We start from the raw sequence: 22,285 nt of genomic DNA, 5'->3' as shown, positions 1-22,285 counted from the left end.
ACAACCTGGACATGTGCCCTGACCATTAGATTTTTTTCCCAGTTTCTCTTCTTTTTATTTTTTTAAAATCTTTATTGTTGAAAGTATTACATATGTCCCCCTTTTTCCTCCATTGACCCCCTCCAGCTCACCCCCAGCCCGCGCCCCAGGCCTTTACCACCCTACACAAAAATTACAGATTAGATTTTAATTTTAGGATTCTAATAGATCCCAAACACAGGTGACACATTTAGACCTGGATCTTCCAGAAGCAGCCGGTGACTCGATTTTCGCGAATGAGAAAGGACACGCACGCGCCGTAGAGCTGAGGGCATAACGAAGCTAACAAAAGCGTGGCTTCTGCCCGAATTCAAGATGGCTTCCGGGACAGCCCGCCCTCGCCCCGGACTCCAAACACCATTGGTGGAGCTGCTCACCGCTCATCCCCGCCCCCCGGAGGGGGCGGAATGACAGCGTCCCAATTTCCGGTTCCAGTTAGTACCAGGAGCCCGGTCGAGATGGAGGAAGATGTACACCGAAGCTGGCAGTCGCCGGGTACCGCGGATAGATTGGGAGCTGCGGCCTAGCGGTCTGGGCGTGGAGTTCGCCTCAGACGCAGCGGGACCGCCCTGATCTGAGAAGGTAAGAAACGGCCGGTTTGGAGCGCCTAAGGGCCTGGACCTGTCAAGGAGGCAACGGGTGTCTGTGGTGCCCGGCTGCAGTTCCGTGGGAGCCCGCACGCGGTTTTGGGCATGAAGGACGACTCCAGAGAGGCATCTTTTCCTGTCGGAGCAGGATGAGGTTCGCTGACAGCCATAGAAGCATGGCGAGGGGCCTGTCCGAGGACCCAGAGGTGGCTGTGCGGAGGCCAGGGCCGAAATGTATAAAGGGGGAGTAGGTGGAGAGAATTGTCATGTGGTGTCTGTGGTGAGGGATCACGTGAGTACCTCTTGAAGACCAAAAGGCTTGGTGGGTATCTCACCTAATCCTAGGAAGATAATCTGAAGGGAGGGGTCAGAGATATCACCAAGGACGTCCTCTAAGGAAATGCGTACATTCGGTGTACATCTTCCTCCATCATTAGTAAGACAAGTGGTCAAGCATGTAAACATGTTCACGTTCATGTAGATAGCTCCCACGATCCAGAGCGTTGATGCTGATGCAGTAGGGGACAGAAGGAGGGAGCAAAGATCTTATTTCCAGTTGAGAAGTGGAGGTCAAACCCCATGGGTGTCTTGTCAGGTGTTATAGAAGGTGATTTAATTTGATGGGGGTGGTTGACTGAAAAGATCTGAATGAGTCTAGTAAACATTTTTTAAAAATACATTTTTATTGATTTCAGAGAGGAAGGGAGAGAGAGAAACATCAATGATGAGAGAGAATAATTGATCAGCTGCCTCCTGCACACCCCCTACTGGGGATCGAGTCCATAACCCAGGCATGTGCCCTGACTGGGAATCAAACCTCTTAGGTTGACGCTCAACCACTGAGCCACGCTGGGCCGGGCAGTAGTAGACATTGAGCCAAGTTCTGGTAACAAGTCAGGAAGGAGTAAGGGCTCCTAACCTAGTCATAAGGATCCTGGACTTTTGGAGTATTGTAATCATTTTTATATTGCTGATAATCCTTAATATTTAAAGTAATGTCTCTAAAATTCTGACATATTAATCATTCCAGATCTTGTTAAAATGTTGGTTGTTATTCAACAGAGCTAGGGTGAATTCTGAAATTCTGTATTTCTCACAAGCTCCAGGTGAGGTCCATGTTGCTTGGTCTGTGTACCACTTTATTTTTTTTTTATTTTTATTTTTTTTAAATAAATTTTATTGATTTTTTACAGAGAGGAAGGGAGAGGGATAGAGAGTTAGAAGCATCGATGAGAAAGAAACATCGATCAGCTGCCTCCTGCACACCCCACACTGGGGATGTGCCCGCAACCAAGGTACATGCCCTTGACCGGAATCGAACCCGGGACCCTTCAGTCCGCAGGCCGACGCTCTATTCACTGAGCCAAACCGGTTAGGGCCTGTGTACCACTTTAAACAGCAATGATTTAGAGTAACGTTGTCCAGTACAGCTTTCTGTAATGTTAGAAATGATACTAGCTCATATGGGTTGCATCACACTGTTATACAGTCATGTATCGCATAACAACATTTCAGACAATGACAGACCACATATACAACAGTAATCCCATAATATTATAATGGAGCTGAAATTTTTCTATTGCCTAGTCCTGTGGTCGGCAAATTGTGGCTCGCGAGCCACACGCGGCTCTTTGGCCCCTTGAGTGTGGCTCTTCCACAAAATACCACAGCCTGGGCGAGTCTATTTTGAAGAAGTGGCGTTAGAAGAAGTTTAAGTTTAAAAAATTTGGCTCTCAAAAGAAATTTCAATCATTGTACTGTTGATATTTGGCTCTGTTGACTAATGAGTTTGCTGACCACTGGCCTAGTGACATTGTGGTCATCGTAATGTAATGTCTTAGCACAACACATTTGTGGTGATGCTGGCGTAAATAAACCTGCACTGCCAGTTGTATAAAAGTAAAGCACATACACCCTAGCTGGTTTGGCTCAGTGGATAGAGCGTCGGCCTGTGGACTGAAGGGTCCCAGGTTTGATTCCAGTCAAGGGCACATGCCTTGGTTTCCGGCTTGATCCCCAGTAGGGGGTGTGCAGGAGGCAGCCGATCAATGATTCTCTCTCATCATTGATATTTCTATCTCTCTCTCCCTCTCCCTTCCTCTCTGAAATCAATAAAAATAACTTAAAAAGCAAAGCACATACAATTGTGTACATAATACTCAATAATGAACAATTGTGTTATTGTTTTAGGTATTTGTACACTATACTTTTTTTGTTGTTTTGTTAATTCTCACCCATGGATATTTTTTCCATTAATTTTTTAGAGTCAGTGGAAGGGGTGGGGGAGGAGAGAGAGAGAAACATCGATGTGAGAAAGACACATGGATTGGTTGCCTCCCGCATGTGCCCCGACCGGGCTGGGAATCAAACCCTCGACCCTTCCGTGCATGTATGGACACTCTAACCATTGAGCACCACTGGCAGGGCTTGCTATACTATACTTTTAATCATTATTTTAGAGTGTACTCTTTCTACTTAAAAAAAAAAACTTTGCACCTTGGCTGGATGGCTCAGTTGATTGGAGTGTCTTCTTGTACACCAAGAGGTTGTGGGTTTGATTCCTGGTCAGGGCATGCCTAGGTTAAGGTTTGATCCCTGGTCAGGGCATGTACAAGAGGCAACAGGTCCATGTTTCTCTCTCTTTGTAAAAATCAGTATAAAATCATATCCTTGGTGAGGATTAATAAAAAAAAAAAAGTTTGCTATAATCAGTTTGCTGTGTTATACTGACCTCATTTATTTCATGTTTGCCAAATCTCTCGATTGCATTATTTTTGTTTGTGCTTGATTTAATCTAGTGTTTTATAAATGTAGTGTAGCCTAAGTGTACAGTGTTTATAAAGTCTACAATAGTGTACAGCAATGTCCTAGGCCTTCACATTCACTCACTCCTCACTCACTCACCCAGAGCAACTTCCAGTCCTGCAAACTCTATTCATAGTAAGTGCCCTATACAGGTGTACCATTTTTTTATTTTTATACTATATTTAGAATACCTTTTCTATGTTTAGATTCACAAGTACTTATCATTGTGTTACAGTTGCCTACAGTATTCAGTACAGTAATAATATTATAAATGTTTGTAGCCTAGGAGCAATAGATTGTACCATACAGCTACCAATAGTAGGCTACACAGTCTGGTTTTGTGTAAATTAACTCTATGATGGAAGTAGAACTTAAACTTGGACCTCCTGAATACTATTGTTCTTTCCACAGCATGGCCTTGCCTTCCAGATGACATTGCCTTGTCTTGAACCGTAATCTCATCTCAGAACCTAGTGAATAGTCTAGTACCATGGTCGGCAAACTGCGGCTCACGAGCCACATGCGGCTCTTTGGCCCCTTGAGTGTGGCTCTTCCACAAAATACCACGGCCTGGGCGAGTCTATTTTGAAGAAGTGGCATTAGAAGTTTAAGTTTAAAAAATTTGGCTCTCAAAAGAAATTTCAATCTTTGTACTGTTGATATTTGGTTCTGTTGACTAATGAGTTTGCCGACCACTGGTCTAGTATGATTTTTCTACAAAGGAAAGTTGGAAGTGGAGAGGATGTGTACTGAACCCACCAGTTTGTTCCTTTCCACTGCTGGGCTTGGTAGTGAGGGTTCTGCCTCTGACATCTCACTTGATCTTGAGTCATTTGTGGGGTCTTCATAGGAAACACTTCAGCCTTCGTATCCAAGCAGTGTTAAAAGATGGGGGAAATTCAGAATTGGAGCCATGTACACAAAATAAGGGTCTGGGAAGAGCCATAATGAAGTTGGGCTGATTGAGTTGGGAAGGCTAAAGGAAGTTTGCATACTGGTATCTGCAAGGAGGATTTTCCAGAGGGTAAAACAAGAGGTACTTACTGGTTTTGTTATTTGAGCAGGAAGTTTGGCGTTTATATAATACTAGAGGCCCAGTGCATGAATTTGTGCATTTATGGGGTGGCCGGGGGGAGGGGCCACAGGCGGTTGGCTGGCTGGCCCCACCCTGTGGTCAAACTCCCGGTAGAGGGGACAGTTTGCATATTAGCCTTTTATTATACAGGAAAAGAGCAGGTTGAGATCCCACCTTTTAGGAGCAGTCCTACTTTTTGAAGGGAACAGGTAGATGTAATGGTTCTCTCCTTCAACTGTAGAGGCTTCTCTCTCTGAGGCATGACTCTTAGTGGCTTCTTCTGTTACCATGGCAATAATAGAAGTACCTGCTTCAGCCTTGGAGAGTCCCTTTTCCGTCTGAGAATTTAAAATAGATGTGTGCAAGTGGCGCGCATGCACACACTCACACACACACACACACACACACACACTAAATAAAGAATATAAAAAGAAATAAAATATTAATAAAATATCGGCACATGTCAGAGATGGAGGAAAGTAGGCACTGGGTCCTGCCTTAGGATTTCTCATCAGGAGATGTTGGTACTTTGTGATTCAGCTGACAAATTGAGATGGTGCCCACAAAACGAGGTCCTGGAACAGAATCCTTTGTTGCTCTGCTTCTCTGCCCTGCTGAGCATACAATTTGCATGATCCCTGTAGGAGTCCCTCCTGCTTGAGCCCTGCTGTGTTTGTCCTGTGACAACAATGTGACTGCTCAGTCACTCTGCTCAGTTATTCCACAAGCACACTGAGAAAGCAGAGGCAGCTCTTGGTTTCTCTAGCACAAAGCTAAGAAATCCATAGGCATCTGCAGGGCCAGGAGCTTGTGCTTAACCCTTGGGTGACTGGCAGTCATGAGGGCATTCATTCTGCTCCCACAGTGGGAATGACTTCGCTTTAGACTGAACAGAGTGATTTGTGTTGGAGCTCTTCAACTCCCAGGGGAGTAAAAGGCATGGTGGAGTAGAGAACAGATCTTGGCTCATATCCTGCCTTTACCACTGACCAGCTACGTGACCTTGGGTCTGTTCCTTTTAATATAGCTGACCCTCTTTTTCCTTAGCAGAAGTATCCAACTGTGCACAGATTAGGTTATAAGGGTTGCATGGGGTAATAGTCATTCAGTAAATCCTAATGTCTCTCTTCAACTCTCAGTGGTAATGGAAACATGACCTTGGGACCCTGGATGACAAATGCCCTGGGGCAGGGGAAACAGTGACCCCCCTTCTCTTGAAGGGCCTTAAGAGAGAAGATTGCCCTGCTGGACTTGGTGGGGAGGAAGGGCCACTTTTGCCCACAGCAAATGGCACATCAGTTTGTTAGGGGTTCTCCTAGAACCCCACCTCTAACTTACTTTCCACAGTCTAGAGCAGGGGTGGGCAAACTTTTTGACTCAAGGGCCACAATGGGTTCTTAAACTGGACCAGAGGGCCGGAACAAAAGCATGGATGGAGTGTTTGTGTAAACTAATATAAATTCAAAGTAAAGGAGCGGAGGGGAGACCAAGAGAACCGGGTAGAACAGCCGGATCCAGCCCGCGGGCCGTAGTTTGCCCAAGGCTGGTCTAGAGTCTCCATTCTGGCCAACCTAGTTGTTCCAAGCTATTGTTCTTTCCCTTTCACTGTCTACATGTATTCCAACTTCATTCACACTGCTTTGTCCTCCTCTAGGGAGCCTGTCTTGGTTACATGTACCTCACCTATGCCTACCTTGAAGGGAGGTTGTCCCTCAGTCCCCATGCACTCAGTGTGCACTGCAGGAATCCTGTACTTGAATGAAAGTGATACGTCCAGCTCAGGGAATACTGAAAAGCTAACCTTGCTTCCTCACTGACTTCCATGGTAAACCAAGAAATGACTTAGGCTAGTTAGGGCCTTTGCCTGGGTAAAGTGGTTGAAGATAAACTCTGGTTAAACACTTGACATGAGTTTTGCCAAGGCATTAGTACTGGGACTACTTGTGCAGAACTTTTCAACCCTCTAGACATGTCCATGTCCTACACAGGAGCACGTTACATTGTTACTAAGAATATGTCCACTATATGACGCCCTTTCATTTGACAGTTCATTTGACAGTTCTTCATTTGTAAGGTCCCAATTTTATGTAATTACTACATTGGTAGGCTTTTTAGTTTCGTTTGAAAAAAATTTTAAAAAATATATTTTATTGATTTTTTACAGAGAGGAAGGGAGAGGAATAGAGAGTCAGAAACATTGATGGGAGAGAAACATCGATCAGCTGCCTCCTGCACACCTCCTAATGGGGATGTGCCCGCAACCAAGGTACATGCCCTTGACCGGAATCAAACCTGGGACCTTTCAGTCCATAGGCCGATGCTCTTTCCCAGCCGTGGGCAAACTACGGCCCGCGGGCCGGATCCGGCCCGTTCGGCTGTTCTATCTGGCCCGTGGAGCCGAAAGAGCGGAGGGTTCTCTTGCTCTCCCCTCTGCTCCTTTACTTTGAATTTATATTAGTTCACACAAACACTCCATCCATGCTTTTGTTCCGGCCCTCCGGTCCAGTTTAAGAACCCGTTGTGGCCCTCGAGTCAAAACGTTTGCCCACCCCTGCTCTATGCACTGAGCCAAACCAGTTAGGGCAGTTTTGTTTGAAATTTTAAGCAATGGATACACTTACATGAGGGCCTCGTGTACATTGATTTGTCCTGTATTCCTTTTAAAATATATATATATTTCTTTATTGATTTCAGAGAGGAAGGGAGAGGGAGAGAGAGATAGAAACATCAATGATCAGAGAGAATCATTGATCGGCTGCCTCCTGCACGCCCCCCACCAGGGACCGAGCCCGCAACCCGGGCATGTGCCCTTGGCCAGAATTGAACCTGGGACCCTTCAGTCTGCAGGCCGACGCTCAATCCACTGAGCCAAACCAGCTAGGGCTGCCCTGTATTCCTTTTTTAAATTTTTTTATTTATTGATTTTGAGATAGAGAAACATTGCTTTGATGCATTGGTTGATTCTTATATGTGCCCAGGAATGGAACAGATGATACGATACTCTAACCAGCTGAGCTGCTGGGCCAGGGCTGTATCTGACATCCACTCTCCAGAGAGATACTGTGTCTTTTTTAACGGACTCTGAGTTTCTCGAAAGCAGAGTCAGTATCTTCTGTTACTTGAATCTCCCTTCATTATAACTGGGACTGAGGTAATGATTTATATGCTTAGGGATGAAAGAGGCCAAACATGTTCTTTACCCTGTAGTTCTCAAGACTCTTCAGGTGGTTCTTTTCTTTCTCTAGAATGAGTTATCTAATAACCAGAGAGGACTCTGATCTTTGCCTGTTCCTAATGTTCTACTCTCATTGGAGAGAGGGGAGGTGCGTGTGAGGGGGTGCCCTGTGGTATGAAAGCCCCATTTAGCTTCTTCCCCACTTTCTTCTAATGCAGACTGGAGAAAGTATAAGTGTAGTGAGGGTGGGCCAGGGGAGCTCAGAGGGGCCAGCACAGAAACCATAAATAAAGTCAGGTGAGTCAGCTGGTAAAGGGTGATAAAAGAGGCACTCTGCTGAGAATGTGAGGTCAAAGGCAGTGCCTCTTCAGTGGGCCTAGTGCTCAAAAATGGAGCACTTCCCTCTGCCTTTAGGAACCTCCTAAATGTCACATACTGGCATCCTATTAGTCCACTGAAAGGCCTTACATCCTGTCAGGTGGTTGGTTTGTCCATAGCATCCTGAGCTCTGCTTGGGTGAGCCAGAGAAGGAGGAGGAGAATAGGCCATGACACCAGGGCCCAGGCAGAGGCAGAGAGACCAGAATAGATGATGAGCTGGGGGTATGGAGCTGACATGGGAGTGAAACCAGGGAAGTCACTGAGGTAAGGAAAGGTTTCTGGACTTGGGAAGGACTGATAAAGGAGAGAGAAGGGGGCAGTCTCCTAATCTGTGAAGGAACATCCAGAGCCAGACTGAGTTAAGTACCCCGGAAGATGAAGCCTGAGAATGGGGTTTCAGAGTCTAGCCAGGAGGGGAAAGTGTGAAGTTCTGAGCTCCTTCCTCACATCCCTCCACCCTGCTAAAATCCCCAGGACTTCGGGCACAATGGAAGACAAACGCAACATCCAGATCATTGAGTGGGAACACCTGGACAAGAAGAAGTTCTACGTGTTTGGTGTGGCAATGACAATGATGATCCGGGTCAGCGTCTACCCATTCACCCTCATCCGCACTCGGTTGCAGGTTCAGAAAGGCAAGAGCCTCTACCATGGGACCTTTGATGCCTTCATTAAGATCCTGCGAGCAGATGGTGTGACTGGCCTCTACCGGGGGTTCCTGGTCAACACCTTCACCCTCATCTCGGGCCAGTGCTATGTCACCACTTACGAGCTCACCCGGAAGTTTGTATCTGACTACAGCCAGAGCAACACAGTCAAATCACTTGTGGCTGGTGGCTCGGCCTCTCTCGTGGCCCAGAGCATCACAGTGCCCATTGATGTGGTCTCCCAACACCTGATGATGCAGCGTAAGGGTGAGAAAGTGGGCCGCTTCCAAGTGCGAGGGAACCCAGAGGGACAAGGGGTAGTTGCCTTTGGCCAAACCAAGGACATCATCAGGCAGATCCTGCGGGTTGATGGGCTTCGAGGCTTCTACCGAGGCTATGTGGCTTCACTGCTTACCTACATCCCAAACAGTGCTGTCTGGTGGCCCTTCTATCACTTCTACGCAGGTAAGCAGGGACCCAGGAGAGTGGGGTGTGGGCTTTCTAATGTGGCTAAGAAACCCTTGTTCTGTACACGTGACAGGGAGATTTAATGGGAGAATGGGCCATTCATTCAGCAAACATTTGATTCAAGAGGATTCAAAGATGAATAATCCATAGTTCTTTCCTTCAGGGAGCTTATATTAAAGTGGGGGGGATCAGACAAGTAAAATAGTTGATTGTAGATCATAGAATATATTCTGGGTGCATTACAATCAACTAGGGTTAGTGGAATATTGGCAGAGAATTGGAAGATAGAAAAGGACAAAATTAAGGGATATTTGGGATTTGAAGATAAAATTAATGAATAATTGTGCGGTTTTGAGTTGGATGCCTTTCCTCAGCATTGTTAAATTCAAGATGTGATATAGCCATGAACCTCTCCACTCCTGTATTTTTTGTTCACAACACGTTTTACTTCTTTTTAAGTATTTCCCAGAAATGGGATTACTGTGTTAAAAGATAAGAATTTTGAGAGCCTCAATAAACATATTGCCAAATTTCCTTATGAAAGGGCAGAACACATTGCCAAGAGTGTGCCTGCTGCCCTTGGCATCGCAGCTTTGAGTAACTAGCAAATTCCAGTTAAGGCAGTCTATGCTTACAACCTCCCTAATCCTGCTGCTGGCCTCTAACCCTTGGCAGTGGGCATTCTGTCTCATCCCATCTGGAACTTTTCTAACCAGGTTTTATAAGGACTTCCTAATCTATAATCATTTTGTTTCTATGGCACTGAACTTTTATAGTTCTCCTGTTTTTCTGATTGTACCTCTTCTTCCTCCTCCTCCTACCCTTTTTTTCTTCCTTTATTCCTCCTTCCTTCTCCTCCCCCCTATCGCTTTCTCCTCCTTCAGTAGCTTGCTTTCTTTCTTTTTTTCCTCTCTCTCTCTTTCTTCTTCTGTTTAACACAGTATTTCATTTAGAGTATCTGGTAAAATTCACATACCTGGACTCTACTCCTGATTCTTTGTATCAGACTCTGTGGGAATGGAGCCTGGCAATCTTTTTTAAAAAAAATATATTTTTATTGGTTTCAGGGAGGAAGGGAGAGGGAGAGATAGAAACATCAATGATGAGAATCATCGATCAGCTGCCTCCTGCATGCCCCCCAACGGAGATCAAGCCCGCAACCCAGTCATGTGACCTTGACTGGAATTGGACCTGGGACCCTTCAGTCCGGAGGCTGATGCTCTATCCACTGAGCCAAACCAGCTAGCTCGAGCCTGGCAATCTTAATGTTAAAAAAACTTCCTAGGAAATGTGAGCATATTCTCTGGAGTCTCTCTTCATTTGATTTCATTTACAATTGAGTTGTACTTTTCCAATATGTCCCAGAATCTCTATTTCCATTTCCAGACTAACCTCTCCAGAGCTCTGCTCCAGACTAACATTCTGACTGACCTTTCAACTTGGATGCATGTATTTACATCTGAAATTTTACTCTATGAACTATTCTTTTTTCATATATACATATACTAGTGGCCCGGTGCATGGATTTGTGCACATTGAAAGGAAATTAATTAGAAGAAATATTTTAATATTGCTATTCACCCTTTGTCTATAATAGAAGTGTCAGAGGTGAAAGAAAATTAGTAAAATGTATATGAAAATAATAATATAAATAAATTAATAAATAACCATTAACAACAAAGACATGATATAAAAACAATATTGATAAAAACAATGACTGATAAATTGATTAAACTTATTCTAAAATCTCCCTGTATACCACATTGAGTAAAAAAACTTTCAGAGTGCTTTACTAATTTCTCTTGTGATGAGGTATTTACAACTTTAACGTCACACGCTCTTCAAACTCGAGAGAAAGCAGCATGTTACTGACCATGTCCGAAAACGGGTTCAGGTAGGAATATTCCTACTCTGTCTAGAGTTTGTCCTTGTGATTTATTAATAGTCATCGCAAATGCTGACATCACGGGAAACTGTCTTCAAATTAATTTAAATGGGAGGCCAGTGTCAGACGGGGACAAATATCATGCATGCACGAGTCAATATTTATTTTTATTGTTTTTAAAATATATTTTATTGATTTTTTTTACAGAGAGGAAGGGAGAGGGATAGAGAGTTAGAAACATCAATGAGAGAGAAACATCGATCAGCTGCCTCCTGCACTCTCCCCACTGGATATGTGCCTGCAACCAAGGTACATGCCCTTGACTGGAATCGAACCTGGGATCCTTGAGTCCACAGGCCAACGCTCTAGCCACTGAGCCAAACCGGTTAGGGTCAACATTTATTTTTATTTTTATTTTTTATTTATTTATTTATTTTTTAATATATTTTATTGATTTTTTACAGTGAGGAAGGAAGAGGGATAGTCAGAAACATCGATGAGAGAGAAACATCGATCAGCTGCCTCTTGCACACCTCCTACTGGGGATGTGCCTGCAACCAAGTCACATGCCCTTGACCGGAATCGAACCCGGGACCCCTCAGTCCGCAGGCTGACGCTCTATCCACTGAGCCAAACCGGTTCTGGCTCAACATTTATTTTTAAATTGCCAGTGCACGTCATACGTACCAGCTGGTTGGTCGGATGGATGTACGGTCAGTGATTTAGCCCTTTAGATATATAGATTATTTATTTTAGAGAGGGAGAGGGAGAGAGAGATAGAGATAGAAACATCAATGATGACAAGCATTGATTGGCTGCCTCCTGCCCCAAGCCTGCAACCCAGGCATGTGACCTTGACTGGAATAGAACCTGGGACCCTTCAGTCCGCAGGCCGACGCTCTATCCACTGAGCCAAACCAGCTAGGGCTCTATGAACTTTTCTTCAACCCAACCTGGCTTTCCCTTCTGACTTATTTCTATGTGTCAGTGATCATATTATTTTCCAAATTGCTAAGATTGAAGCCTTGGGGATTGTGCTTGGCCATTCCCTCTTCCTTGGCTCCACATCTAGTCCTTGTGACCTCAAAATGTCTTTCCAAACTTTCTCTCCATTCCTACTGCCTTTCCTGGAAACCATGCCACTCTTACCACCTTCCTGGACAGCAGCATCAGCCTATTCTCTATACGCCTCTTCCTTCCTATCCATCACTCACTTCCTAACGGATTAACTGTTTAAACCCTGTCTGTGTTGTTCAGTGGATCCACTGCTTGCTGAGTTAAATCCAAACAATTCAGCCTGGCTTTAGCCTCCCTCTATAGTGAAACCACGTGCTGCTCCCCTGTGTATAGTCTGTGCTGCAACCAGGCCAGCTAACGTACAGTTCTTCAACCACGTATCATCTCTCCTACCTTTGCTTTGTTCATATCACACCTCTGCTTATATGCCTTCCAGGGACACTTACCAGGGTGAAATCATGACTTAAGTGCTCCTTATTGCCTCCTATTCCATCCTCTCCATGAAGCCCTTAACCCAGAAGTGACCTTCCCCTCCCTTCAACCTCTATTATATTGCTTGAATCTTTCCTAAGGCAGTTATAACATTTTCCTTGGTGTTATTTGTGTGTGCCTTATCTCTTCTACAATGTGGAAAGATTCTTTTATTTTCAATGCCTATTTTCCAGCTATACTGATATATAATTCACTGGAAAGGTTCTTGGAAGGGGGAGGAAACTAACTTTTGTTGAATATCCACCATGTGCCAGGCTCAGTGTCTCTTAGACTCTGGTGAATTGAAGTGCTCAGTAAATATTTGTTGAATGAGTAGACTGGTTCTCGTTACCCCATTTTGCTTAACATCTATCAGTGCTGATTTGTGGGCATTTAGAATAAAATCTAATGCTTCCCGTGGTCAGCACTGGTCTATATGATCTGGCTCTGTCTGCCTCTTCAGCCCCGTCTTGTGCTACTCGCCCCTTCCTCACTCTGGTCCATCTTCACTGCCTTTCTCCCAGTTTCTAACACACCAAGCTTCGTTCTCACCTCAGAGCTCTTGCAAATGATGTTCTTTCTGCCTGGAGTACCCTCTCCCCTGTTCTTTGTATGGCTGGGTCTTTCTCATGCTTCAGGCCTTCGCTTCCATTCCACCTTTGCAGAGTGGATTTCTCTAACTACCCAGTTGGAAAGAGGGTTCTTTCTGTTTTCTTTTTCAGCACCTTGTTTCCTTCAGAGCACTCGTTATAATTTGCAGTTATTTTATCTCCAACTGCAGCTTCTTAATTAGACTGTAAGCTCCATGAAGGCCTTTCCCTGTCCACTTCTGTTTTATGTCTAGTGCTTATCTCAGTGCTTGGCATCTAGTAAGCATTAAACAATGATTTATATTACTTATCCAAAGTTATTTAGCCAGGAGACTTAAACCAAGTCAGATAATAGGTGCCCAGTAATCACTTGTTGAGTGAATAATGGAGAAGGAAAGACATGGGGCTCTTTACCCCACCCTCTTACCTTTGTTTTTCCATCCTCTCCCTAAGCCCCAGGAAAATGGCATGTATGTAGGACTAGAATTGGCATCTGGATCCCACTGCAGCTTACAGGCCTGGGGGCTAGTGCAGACAGGCCCAAGGAGGCTGGCAGTGCCAGCCCAGGTGCTACCTTTAATGGTTATGAAATGCTTTCTTGTCAAGAGAAATAGGACACCCATGAGGAGGAGTCACCAGCGCACTTTGTTTCTATTTGTATGCTGACCCTGGGGAAGAAAGTGACTAGAAATCAGGGAGAGATGGTTCTGGTAGGGCTTAAGGAATTCTGCCATGCTGCTGGGTCTTAGAAGCTCTCACTTCTGCCCTGCCAACCCCTACCATCCTACTTATTCCCTAATATTTAGTTGCCTGGCTACAAAATACCCAAACTAGGAGCATGATAAAAAAAATTTAAAGGTATTATGGTGACTGAATTGTAGAGAGAAAACTGAGGGAATCCTTGAGATGATAAATCTATTTTACATCCAGTCTCAGAGTAAAAGCCAAAGTCCTTGCAATGGCTTCAGGGTCCTAAATGACTTACCTCTTGGATCTCATCTGCTGTGCTCTCCCTCATTCTGCTCCAGGCATACTGGCCTTGCTGCCCTTTGAAGATTTAAGGTGTGCTTCTATCTCAGGACCTTTTCATAGGATGTTACTTCTGCTTGGAAAGTTGTCCACCACAGAGCCTTATGGCTTGCACTCTTGTTTAGGACTTTGCTCAAACTTCACCTTCTTGAAGAGGGCTTTCATGACTACCTTGTTTAAAATGGCAACCCATTCACACCCTACCTTTGGCATTTCCTGTCTCCCCTTCGTGCTTTATTTTTATCTAGCTAGCACATATCACCTTCTGACATAACTGTATGTTTTGCTTTTTATTTGTTTATTCAGGCAGTTAAAATGTAAATGTCATAAGGGCAAGGATTTTGAGGCTCTTTTTTTATTCACTGTTATATCCTCAGAACCCACAAGGACTGGTTCATGGTAGCCATTCAATACATCTTTATTGAATAAATTAATGAGCTCTTGTCTTTCACTTCTAGAGAGTGTAAAGCAAAAAATTCAATTGTAGGTGAACTTCTCAGTGATACTGGGAATGGGTGAATCTGGGTATTATTCAGTCTTCTTTTGTTTTGTTTGTTAATCCTTACCTGAGGATATTTTTTCCATTGATTTTTAAAGTGGAAGGGAGAGGGGGGAGGGGAGAGAGAGAGAGAGAGAAACATCGATGTGAGAGAGACACATCGATTGGTTACCTCCTGAATGCAATCGACTGGGGGTGGGGATATAACCTGCAACCCAGGACCTGCCCTTGACCAGGAATCAAACCTCCAACCCTCAGGTGCACGGGCCAACACTCTAATCACTGAGCACACCAGACAGGGCTATTAATCAGTCTTCTTCATCAGCATTTTGAAAAAATAAATTTTTGTTTCTCTTAATAAAGGCTGGAGAAAAGTTCTCACTGTAGGATATGACTTTCTCTTTTAATTGTAATTTTGTTATTTGTAAAAACACGATTCAAAATTCAAAAGGTAGGGCCCTGGCCAGTGTTGCTCAGTGGTTGGAGTGTTATCCTGTGCACCAGAAGTCAAGGCTTCGATTCCTGGTCAGGGCACATGCCTCAGTTGTGGGTTCGATCTCTGGGGGCGTGTGCGAGAGGCAACTGATTGATGTATCTCTCTCACATCGATGTTTCTTTCTCTCTCTCCCTTCCTCCATGTCTAAAATCAATTTTTTAAAAACTTCTAAAAAATTCAAAAGGTAGGAAAGGAAGGTATACTGTGAAAAAAACCCTCATCCACCACAGTCATACAACTCCCTGCTTTAAAGACAGTAAGTGTTACCAGGTTTGTTTGTTTTTTAATATTTTTTAAATTTATTTCAGAGAGGAAAGGAGAGGGAGAGAGAGAAACATCAGTGATGAGAGAGAAACATTGATTGGCTGGCTCCTGCATGACCCACACTGGGAATTGAGCCCACAATCCTGACACGTGCCCTAACCAGGAGTCAAACTATAACCTCCTGGTTCATAGGTCGATGCTCAATCACTAAGCCACGCTGGCTGGGCCGTGTTACCAGCTTTTAATGTATCCAACCAGTTATTCAGTGCATATAATAGAAAATATGTAGTGTGTGCTTTTCTAGCCTATGGGTTGGGCGAAGCAGAACACAGGCATAAGATTGTTATATCAGGAAGGATTTCTGTCCATCAGATGAAAGGAGTCAGCAAGCAAAGAGGTTTTGAAATTTCCCTCCAGAGGATGTAACCAAGATGACTTCTGGATGGAGCCTCAGATTTATAATTCTTTGTTGGTTCAGAAGGAAGCAAAGAGAAAAAAAGATGGGAGTTATGCGGATGGGGGGCGCTGAGGTGGCTAAGGATGGAAGGTTTGTCGTCATTGGGCCAATTGGTAGAAGCAGTGTGAGGGCAGACAGGGAGGTACCTCATGTCTTACGGCATTGTCTTTCCCTCCATTCCAGAGCAGCTCTCATCTCTCTGTCCTAAGGAATGCCCTCACATTGTGTTTCAAGCCATCTCAGGGCCCCTGGCTGCAGCTACCGCTTCCATCCTCACCAATCCCATGGACGTCATCCGAACCCGAGTGCAGGTAAGACCGGCCTCCACCCCAACCCTCCTCCCACATTACCCATTAGAAGTGTGATCTTGAGGCCCTCCAGCCTTCCCTTGACCTCTTGGTGTCATGGCTGTGTAGTTCAGCCAGCATCTTTTGGTCATCCAAGCCCCTTCCTTGTGGTTATGACTTATCATTTACAGAAACCAGCTGAGCACTTTGAAGAACCTAGAATGCTTTTCTCATCCTGTCTGCTAGCTTGCATGCTTCTATTCCTTCACTTGCCCATGCCTCTAGGAATTCTTGCTGGTTTCTTACAGCCTTTTATCCTATTAGCATAGCCTATAACCACCTTTTTCTTACCTGCATTTAGAAATATCCATTTCAGTTCATTTCCTAGGTCTGTTTGGTTTCTCTCTGTGAGCTCTCTACAGGCAGTGAAATTGTTCTTTTTTTTTCCCCTTTTGTGCTCACCAGAGGATATGTTTTTATTGATTTTAGAGAGAGAGGAAGGGAGAGAGAAATGTCAATGTGAGAGAGAAACATCGATCAGTTGCCTCCCGTATACACCCCTACCAGGGATTGAACCTGCAACCTGGATATGTGCCCTAACTGGGAATTGAACACGCAACCTTTTAATGTGCGGGACGACACTCCAACCAGCTCAGCCACCAGCCAGGGCGAGAGTGACTGTTCTTGAATAGGTTTCACAGATTGTACTGTGTGGACTCAGCAAAAACACCGACAAAGCCCTTGGTGGTGCTGTGCTGAAGTTACAGTCCCAGTCTTAAGTCAGCTCAAAAACAATTTCACAGTACCTAGTCCAAGGAATTAGAATTTGAATGATGACATATAAAATATAAATGGCAGGTTTTTCTGTATAAAGCTTTAAGTCAAAAGAATGGAGGGTTTTACTATCTGATTTGGATAGCTTAAGAGGCAAGCTGAGGAGGGGAGAGAAGAAAAATAACCATAACAGGTTGGGAGTGCAGTTAGCTTCCCTAATACCAGGATGTTGGGATGGAGGTGGCTGATAAATCTAGGTGTATTTTTTTTTAATCATTTTTTTATTTTTCAATTACAGCTGACATACAATATTGTATTAGTTTTAGGTGTACAACATAATGATTAGACATTTATATAAATTATAAAGTGATTATCCTGCTAAGTCTAGTACCCACCTGACACCATCCATAGTTATTACCATATTCCCTTGCTGTACTTTACATCCTGGCACTGTTTTTCTAACTGGCAATTTGTACATCTTAATCCCTTCCCCCTTTTCACCCAAACCCCCTCTCATCTGGCAACCATCAAAACGTTCTCTGTAGGGCCTAGCCAGTTTGGCTCAGTGGTTGGATTGTCAGCCCTCGGACTGAACAGTCCCGGGTTCAATTCCAGTCAAGGGCATGTATCTCAGTTGCAGGCTCGATCCCTGGCCCCGGTCAGGGCAAGTGTGGGAGGCAACCAATCCATGTGTCTCTCTCACATCAATGTTTTTCTCTCTCCCCCTCCCTTCCACTCTGTCTAAAAATCAATGGAAAAAAAATCCTTGGGTGAAGATTAAGAAAAAATGTTCTCTGTATCTATGAGTCTGTTTTGTTCATTTATTGTTTCAGATTCCACATATAAGTGAAATCATGTAGTATTTGTCTTTCTCTCTCGGACTTATTTCATTTAGCATAATGCCCTCTAGGTCCATTCATGTTGTTGAAAATGGCAAGATTCCATTCTTTTTTAAAGTTGAGTAATATTCCATTGTATATATGTACCACATCTTTATCCATTCGTCAATCGATGGACACTTAGGTTGCTTCCATACCTTGGCTATTGTAAATAATGCTTCAGTTAACATAGGGGTGTATGTGTCTTTTCAAATTAGTGTTTTGGGTTTCTTCCAATAAATACCCAGAAGTGGAATTGCTGGGTCCTTCTTTGCCTTTGTGATGAACTCCTTTATTCTTGTCTGGGAAAATCTAGGTATTTTTATCTCAAGGAAGAATACCCTTCCCCACCACACACATTTGAAAATGAGTAGTTGGCATCTAATTAGTTTGTAAATAATAAAGTACATAGGTTCCATCTTCATTCTCTCCTGAGCCTTGTCCTGGGTGTTCCACAAGGAGATCCAGGGAAAGGATAGGTCTCTACTTGGAGGTGCTGCCAGGCCAGAGGAGACTAAGTGCATATGAGGGCCAGAGGTATGGCTTAAAAGCCCTTGACATGACCAAGGATAAGTGTGAGGGTAAGGGGAGCAGAGGTGGTCAGATGAGAGGAAGACGGGAGTGTGGAGAAGGGTGGGTGTTAAAGGAGGCAGGGCGAGTGGGTAGATGTTCTTAGCCATAGATGGGGCCACCTTGTGAAGGTCACACAGTACAGGAGGAGGTATAACAAGGAGTGCACCTGTCCTGTCTTGGCTGAGGGTCTGAGTGGGCGGTATCTAAAGATATAGTTTGGTGGCAGGATATAGGGGTAGGGGAAGGGGGCAGGACTGTTAAGAAAGAAAAGATTCCTGCCTTAGCCAGGTTTCCAATGTGATAGGGAAGGTAGGTGCCTGGGAGACAACAGAGTTAGAGGGGAGGACTCTAGTGACGGGGGTTCAGAGGGATTGAGATGATCATAGTCAAAATCACAGACTGGCAGAGCTGCAGAGGACCTTAGAGGTGACTTAATCCAGCCTCCCTGAGACCAGAGAGAAGCACCCAGTCCAAAGGCTCATAGCTGTGTAGTTTATCTAATGACATTAATGTCTAATGCTTATTGAACACTTACTGTCTGCCAGGTCCTGTTCCCAACTTTTACAAGTATTCTTTTGTTTACCGCTCAGAACAACCACACGGCATAGGGACTATCACTGTTTTATATTCAAGGAAACTGAAGTGCAAAGAGTGAGTTAAATTACTGAGGTTATGCTGTTAGTAAATTGGGGAGCAGAATTCAAATTCAGTTTTGCCCAAGGCAGAGTGAGAATGAGCAGAGGAGCTTTACCTGCAGACCATGACCCTCCACTGTGCTGACTTTTCCAGGTTGAGGGCAAGAACTCCATTATCCTGACCTTCAGACAGCTGATGGCAGAAGAGGGGCCTTGGGGCCTCATGAAGGGCCTCTCAGCCAGAATCATCTCAGCCACGCCCTCTACCATTGTCATTGTGGTAGGCTATGAGAGCCTCAAGAAACTGAGCCTCCGACCTGAGCTGGTGGACTCGAGACACTGGTAACCTGTGTGGGAGAGAAGCCTGCTGTTTCCCACACTACTCTGGGTAGGGGACGGAGTAGGGAGGATAGCACCCTCTGAGGTGCCCCTACCACATACCTAGCTCTGCCCTGGGCCAGGTGCCCTGTAGGGGGCAGGAACGGACACTTTGAACTGCTCTTGCTGAAGAGGCTCCACACCTGCATCTCCTGTCCCCATTATTTAGTTTTCTTACCAAACTGGCTCCCTCACTCAGTCCCTGCACTCAGTTCCCTGCCCTAAGGAAACCCACCCTCCCCGCTAGTCCCACTCTATCCCTCCCGTTAACCCTTCTTCTGGTTTCCCTTTCCATCTGGGTCCCTGAGATCCTGATAAGAGCTGTACATAGAGCTTGCTTACTGCCACTGGTTCTGCCACTTGGGTCGTCAGCCCAGATTCCAAGCAGTTGCCATCAAGCCTTTTCCTGCTTCGTCTCTTAGGCTTATTTTTATTTTGGGACTGATTCGCCCACCAGACTGCTCTGCTTTTTCCTGCCACTGGGGGCAAGGTGCCAGGCACTTTTGCACAGGGAGTAATAACAGCGAAAGCTTCAGAGTGCTCATCCTCTCTTTGGAGTTATTAGATTGGGAGAAATGTTAATACTTTATTTTGTGTGTTTATATTGTTTTAACATCCGTGTACCAGGTTACTGTCTTTGTCCTACTAAAGCACCTATCCAATCCTGCAGTCAGAGCCCACCCTTTCCTCGGGAAAATATAATGTAGCTTTTCCTTCAATCTCAGTTCCCTATCCCTTCCATGTCCCTTCAGTCCCTGCAGTCCCAGGACTTACAAGCTGCTGGCTTCCCCTGGCCCAGATGACTACAGTGGTAGGCACAATTTTAAGTAGCTCAGGCTGTCGGGGCACACGGGACTTGGAGCACTACCCTGAAAAGTCAGATTGAGAGAGTAGCTGGCTTGGAAAGTAACAGGAGGGGATGTGTGCCCCAGCCCATCTCCCAGACCAGCTGAGCCAGGCCTAGGAGAGGGCAGTGTAGGTTCTCAGCCCCAGGCAGTTATAATACATAGATATCCCAATCACGGGACTCATGGAAACGAATGTTGTCTCAGTCTCTGATACGTGGAACTGTTTGTGTTTTCTTCTCCCCAATGTGAAGTCATCCCAGTCATGGTACCCTCTAGAGCAGCGGTCGCCAACCGTGGTCCGCGGACCACTGCTGGTCCGGGAGGACCGAAAGGTTGGCGACTGCTGCTCTAGAGGGATGCTTGGAAGAGAGTCAAGAGCGGGTCAGGAAGTCACCCAATACCAGGACCACCACATACCAGCCGGATACTGCCGAGATTATCTGCTGATGCTCTCAGGAGCTAAGTGATGAGCGTTCCTTCCCTGCCTCATCCTACCTTGGCTACCAAGCCTGTGTGGCAGGTGAGAGAGGTGCAGCAAAAAGGATGAGAAGAAGGCATATCAAATCCTGCACTTCTACTTGAGACATTTGGCCAGGATGATCCTTCAAACCTTCTTATTGGTCCCACCCCCTGGGAAGGGCCATGGTGCCAATTTGAAAGGTGCTAGCTACCTTTTGAAGCCTTGCTGTTTCTTACAGCTGCTCCACATTCTATCACCCTGGCCAGATCAGAATCTGAAAGACACATTTTTCTACCTTCACCACTGTCACTGCCCATCTTGGTCTTTTATCTTTGAGGGTTATTTTCCCTTATTTTGGTTTGCTTATTCTTGCACTTTGTCAAGATTCCTTCCTACCCACAAACGGTCATCCAAAGGGTTAGGCCCACAGATCATTCTGAATCTTCCTGCCCCTCAGTCACCCCTTTACCTTAAGAACCACCAACATAATAGAAGCCAGCCTTCTTTCTTTCTCTTTTGTTCCATTGACTTTTTTTAGAGTGGAAGGGAGGGAGAGGAGGAGGCGGGAGGGGGGGAGAGAAACATGGTTGAGACACATCAGTTGGTTGCCTCCTGCACCCACCCCAACAGTCTTGGAGATTGAACTTGCAGCCCAGGTACCTGTCCTTGATCGTGTCCTTGACTGGGAACCCTCTGGTGCACAGGCCGACACGCGAACCACTGAGCGACGCCAGCCAGGGCAGCCTTCTCTCTTTAAAGTCACTCTAGTGACCCTTTTGGAGATTGTTTTTCAGCCCCACACCTTCCCCCCCCCCCCCCTAGAAACTTGTCCCCACTGTGGCAAAGTGGGTAAAGTATCGTGGACAGGGGGTAGTCTCCTGCCTCTCATGCCTCAGGCTGTTTCTCCTTCCCAGACTCCTTCTGATTTATTGTACAGTATTTCATACCCATTTTTTCTCTCTCTCTCTTTCACACACACACACACACACACGTTTCAAAGGATGACGAGTTTTTTTTGTTTTTAGTGAATGGAACCCCTGCCCCCTACTTCCCTATCTAATTGGGTTTGAATAAAACATGTCTTGGTGGGACTGGGACAATGGGCTTCCGTTTTCCCAGGACCATAGAGCGGACCAGCTGGAAGTTTTGATGTGGCGGTCCATAGCCAAAACTGGAAGAAACTTCGGAGGACAGGCAAGACAGGAAACCTGATGGGAGTATTGAGGGACGGGGGAATGAAAATAGATGCGGTTAACATTTGATAAAGTGGACTCTTGTGAATTTTAATTGCGAACATTCATTCACTGTTGCACTGTACGAAGTCTTTGAAGTGTAATTAAAAGTTTGTATTGAGCCCTGAGCTTTTGGCTGGCGCTTATTTTGCCGGCCTGTGGATTAAGCACTAAAGTGCACGACACCCTACTCATCTGTGCACAGCCCTCAGCCTCCAGCAGTTTCCCCACCCCCGTCGGCGACTCGGTGATGGACATTCCGCTACTTCCAATCGGACGCGCCCAATGCAGCGGCCAATCGGGGACTTCGGTGGGCGGGACATCCTGGCCAGTTAG

The 22,285-nt window shown here is 45.3% G+C and overlaps 1 protein-coding gene across 2 annotated transcripts; it reads left to right on the top strand.

Moving 5' to 3' along the window:
• The first annotated feature begins 466 nt into the window (after window positions 1-466).
• Window positions 467-22,078, top strand: SLC25A44 (solute carrier family 25 member 44). 2 transcript variants are annotated; one of them, XM_080647493.1, is made up of 4 exons: window positions 467-621; window positions 8,536-9,173; window positions 16,068-16,195; window positions 19,186-22,078. In XM_080647493.1, the coding sequence occupies exons 2-4, from the start codon at window positions 8,549-8,551 to the stop codon at window positions 19,375-19,377; spliced, it is 945 nt and encodes a 314-aa protein (XP_080503619.1). In that variant the 5' UTR covers window positions 467-621; window positions 8,536-8,548; the 3' UTR covers window positions 19,378-22,078. The 2 variants fall into 2 exon arrangements, 1 of the variants encoding a protein (XP_080503619.1); XR_013959408.1 differs by having other exon boundaries at window positions 483-621; window positions 16,073-16,195; window positions 19,186-20,071.
• The last annotated feature ends 207 nt before the right edge of the window (window positions 22,079-22,285 follow it).

Source organism: Plecotus auritus, assembly GCF_963455305.1.
Source record: "Plecotus auritus genome assembly, chromosome: 12".
Classification (NCBI taxonomy): Eukaryota; Metazoa; Chordata; class Mammalia; order Chiroptera; family Vespertilionidae; genus Plecotus; species Plecotus auritus.
The sequence above is the reverse complement of the archived record's forward strand: the minus strand, read 5'-3'. Positions and strand labels throughout refer to the sequence as shown.

Excerpts from the sequence above, each read along its gene's own strand:
- SLC25A44 (XM_080647493.1), top strand. The coding sequence starts at position 8,549 with ATGGAAGACAAACGCAACATCCAGATCATTGAGTGGGAACACCTGGAC. Across the intron at positions 9,174-16,067 it reads CTTCTATCACTTCTACGCAG|AGCAGCTCTCATCTCTCTGT; the intron begins GTAAGCAGGGAC and ends CCTCCATTCCAG. Across the intron at positions 16,196-19,185 it reads TCATCCGAACCCGAGTGCAG|GTTGAGGGCAAGAACTCCAT; the intron begins GTAAGACCGGCC and ends TGACTTTTCCAG.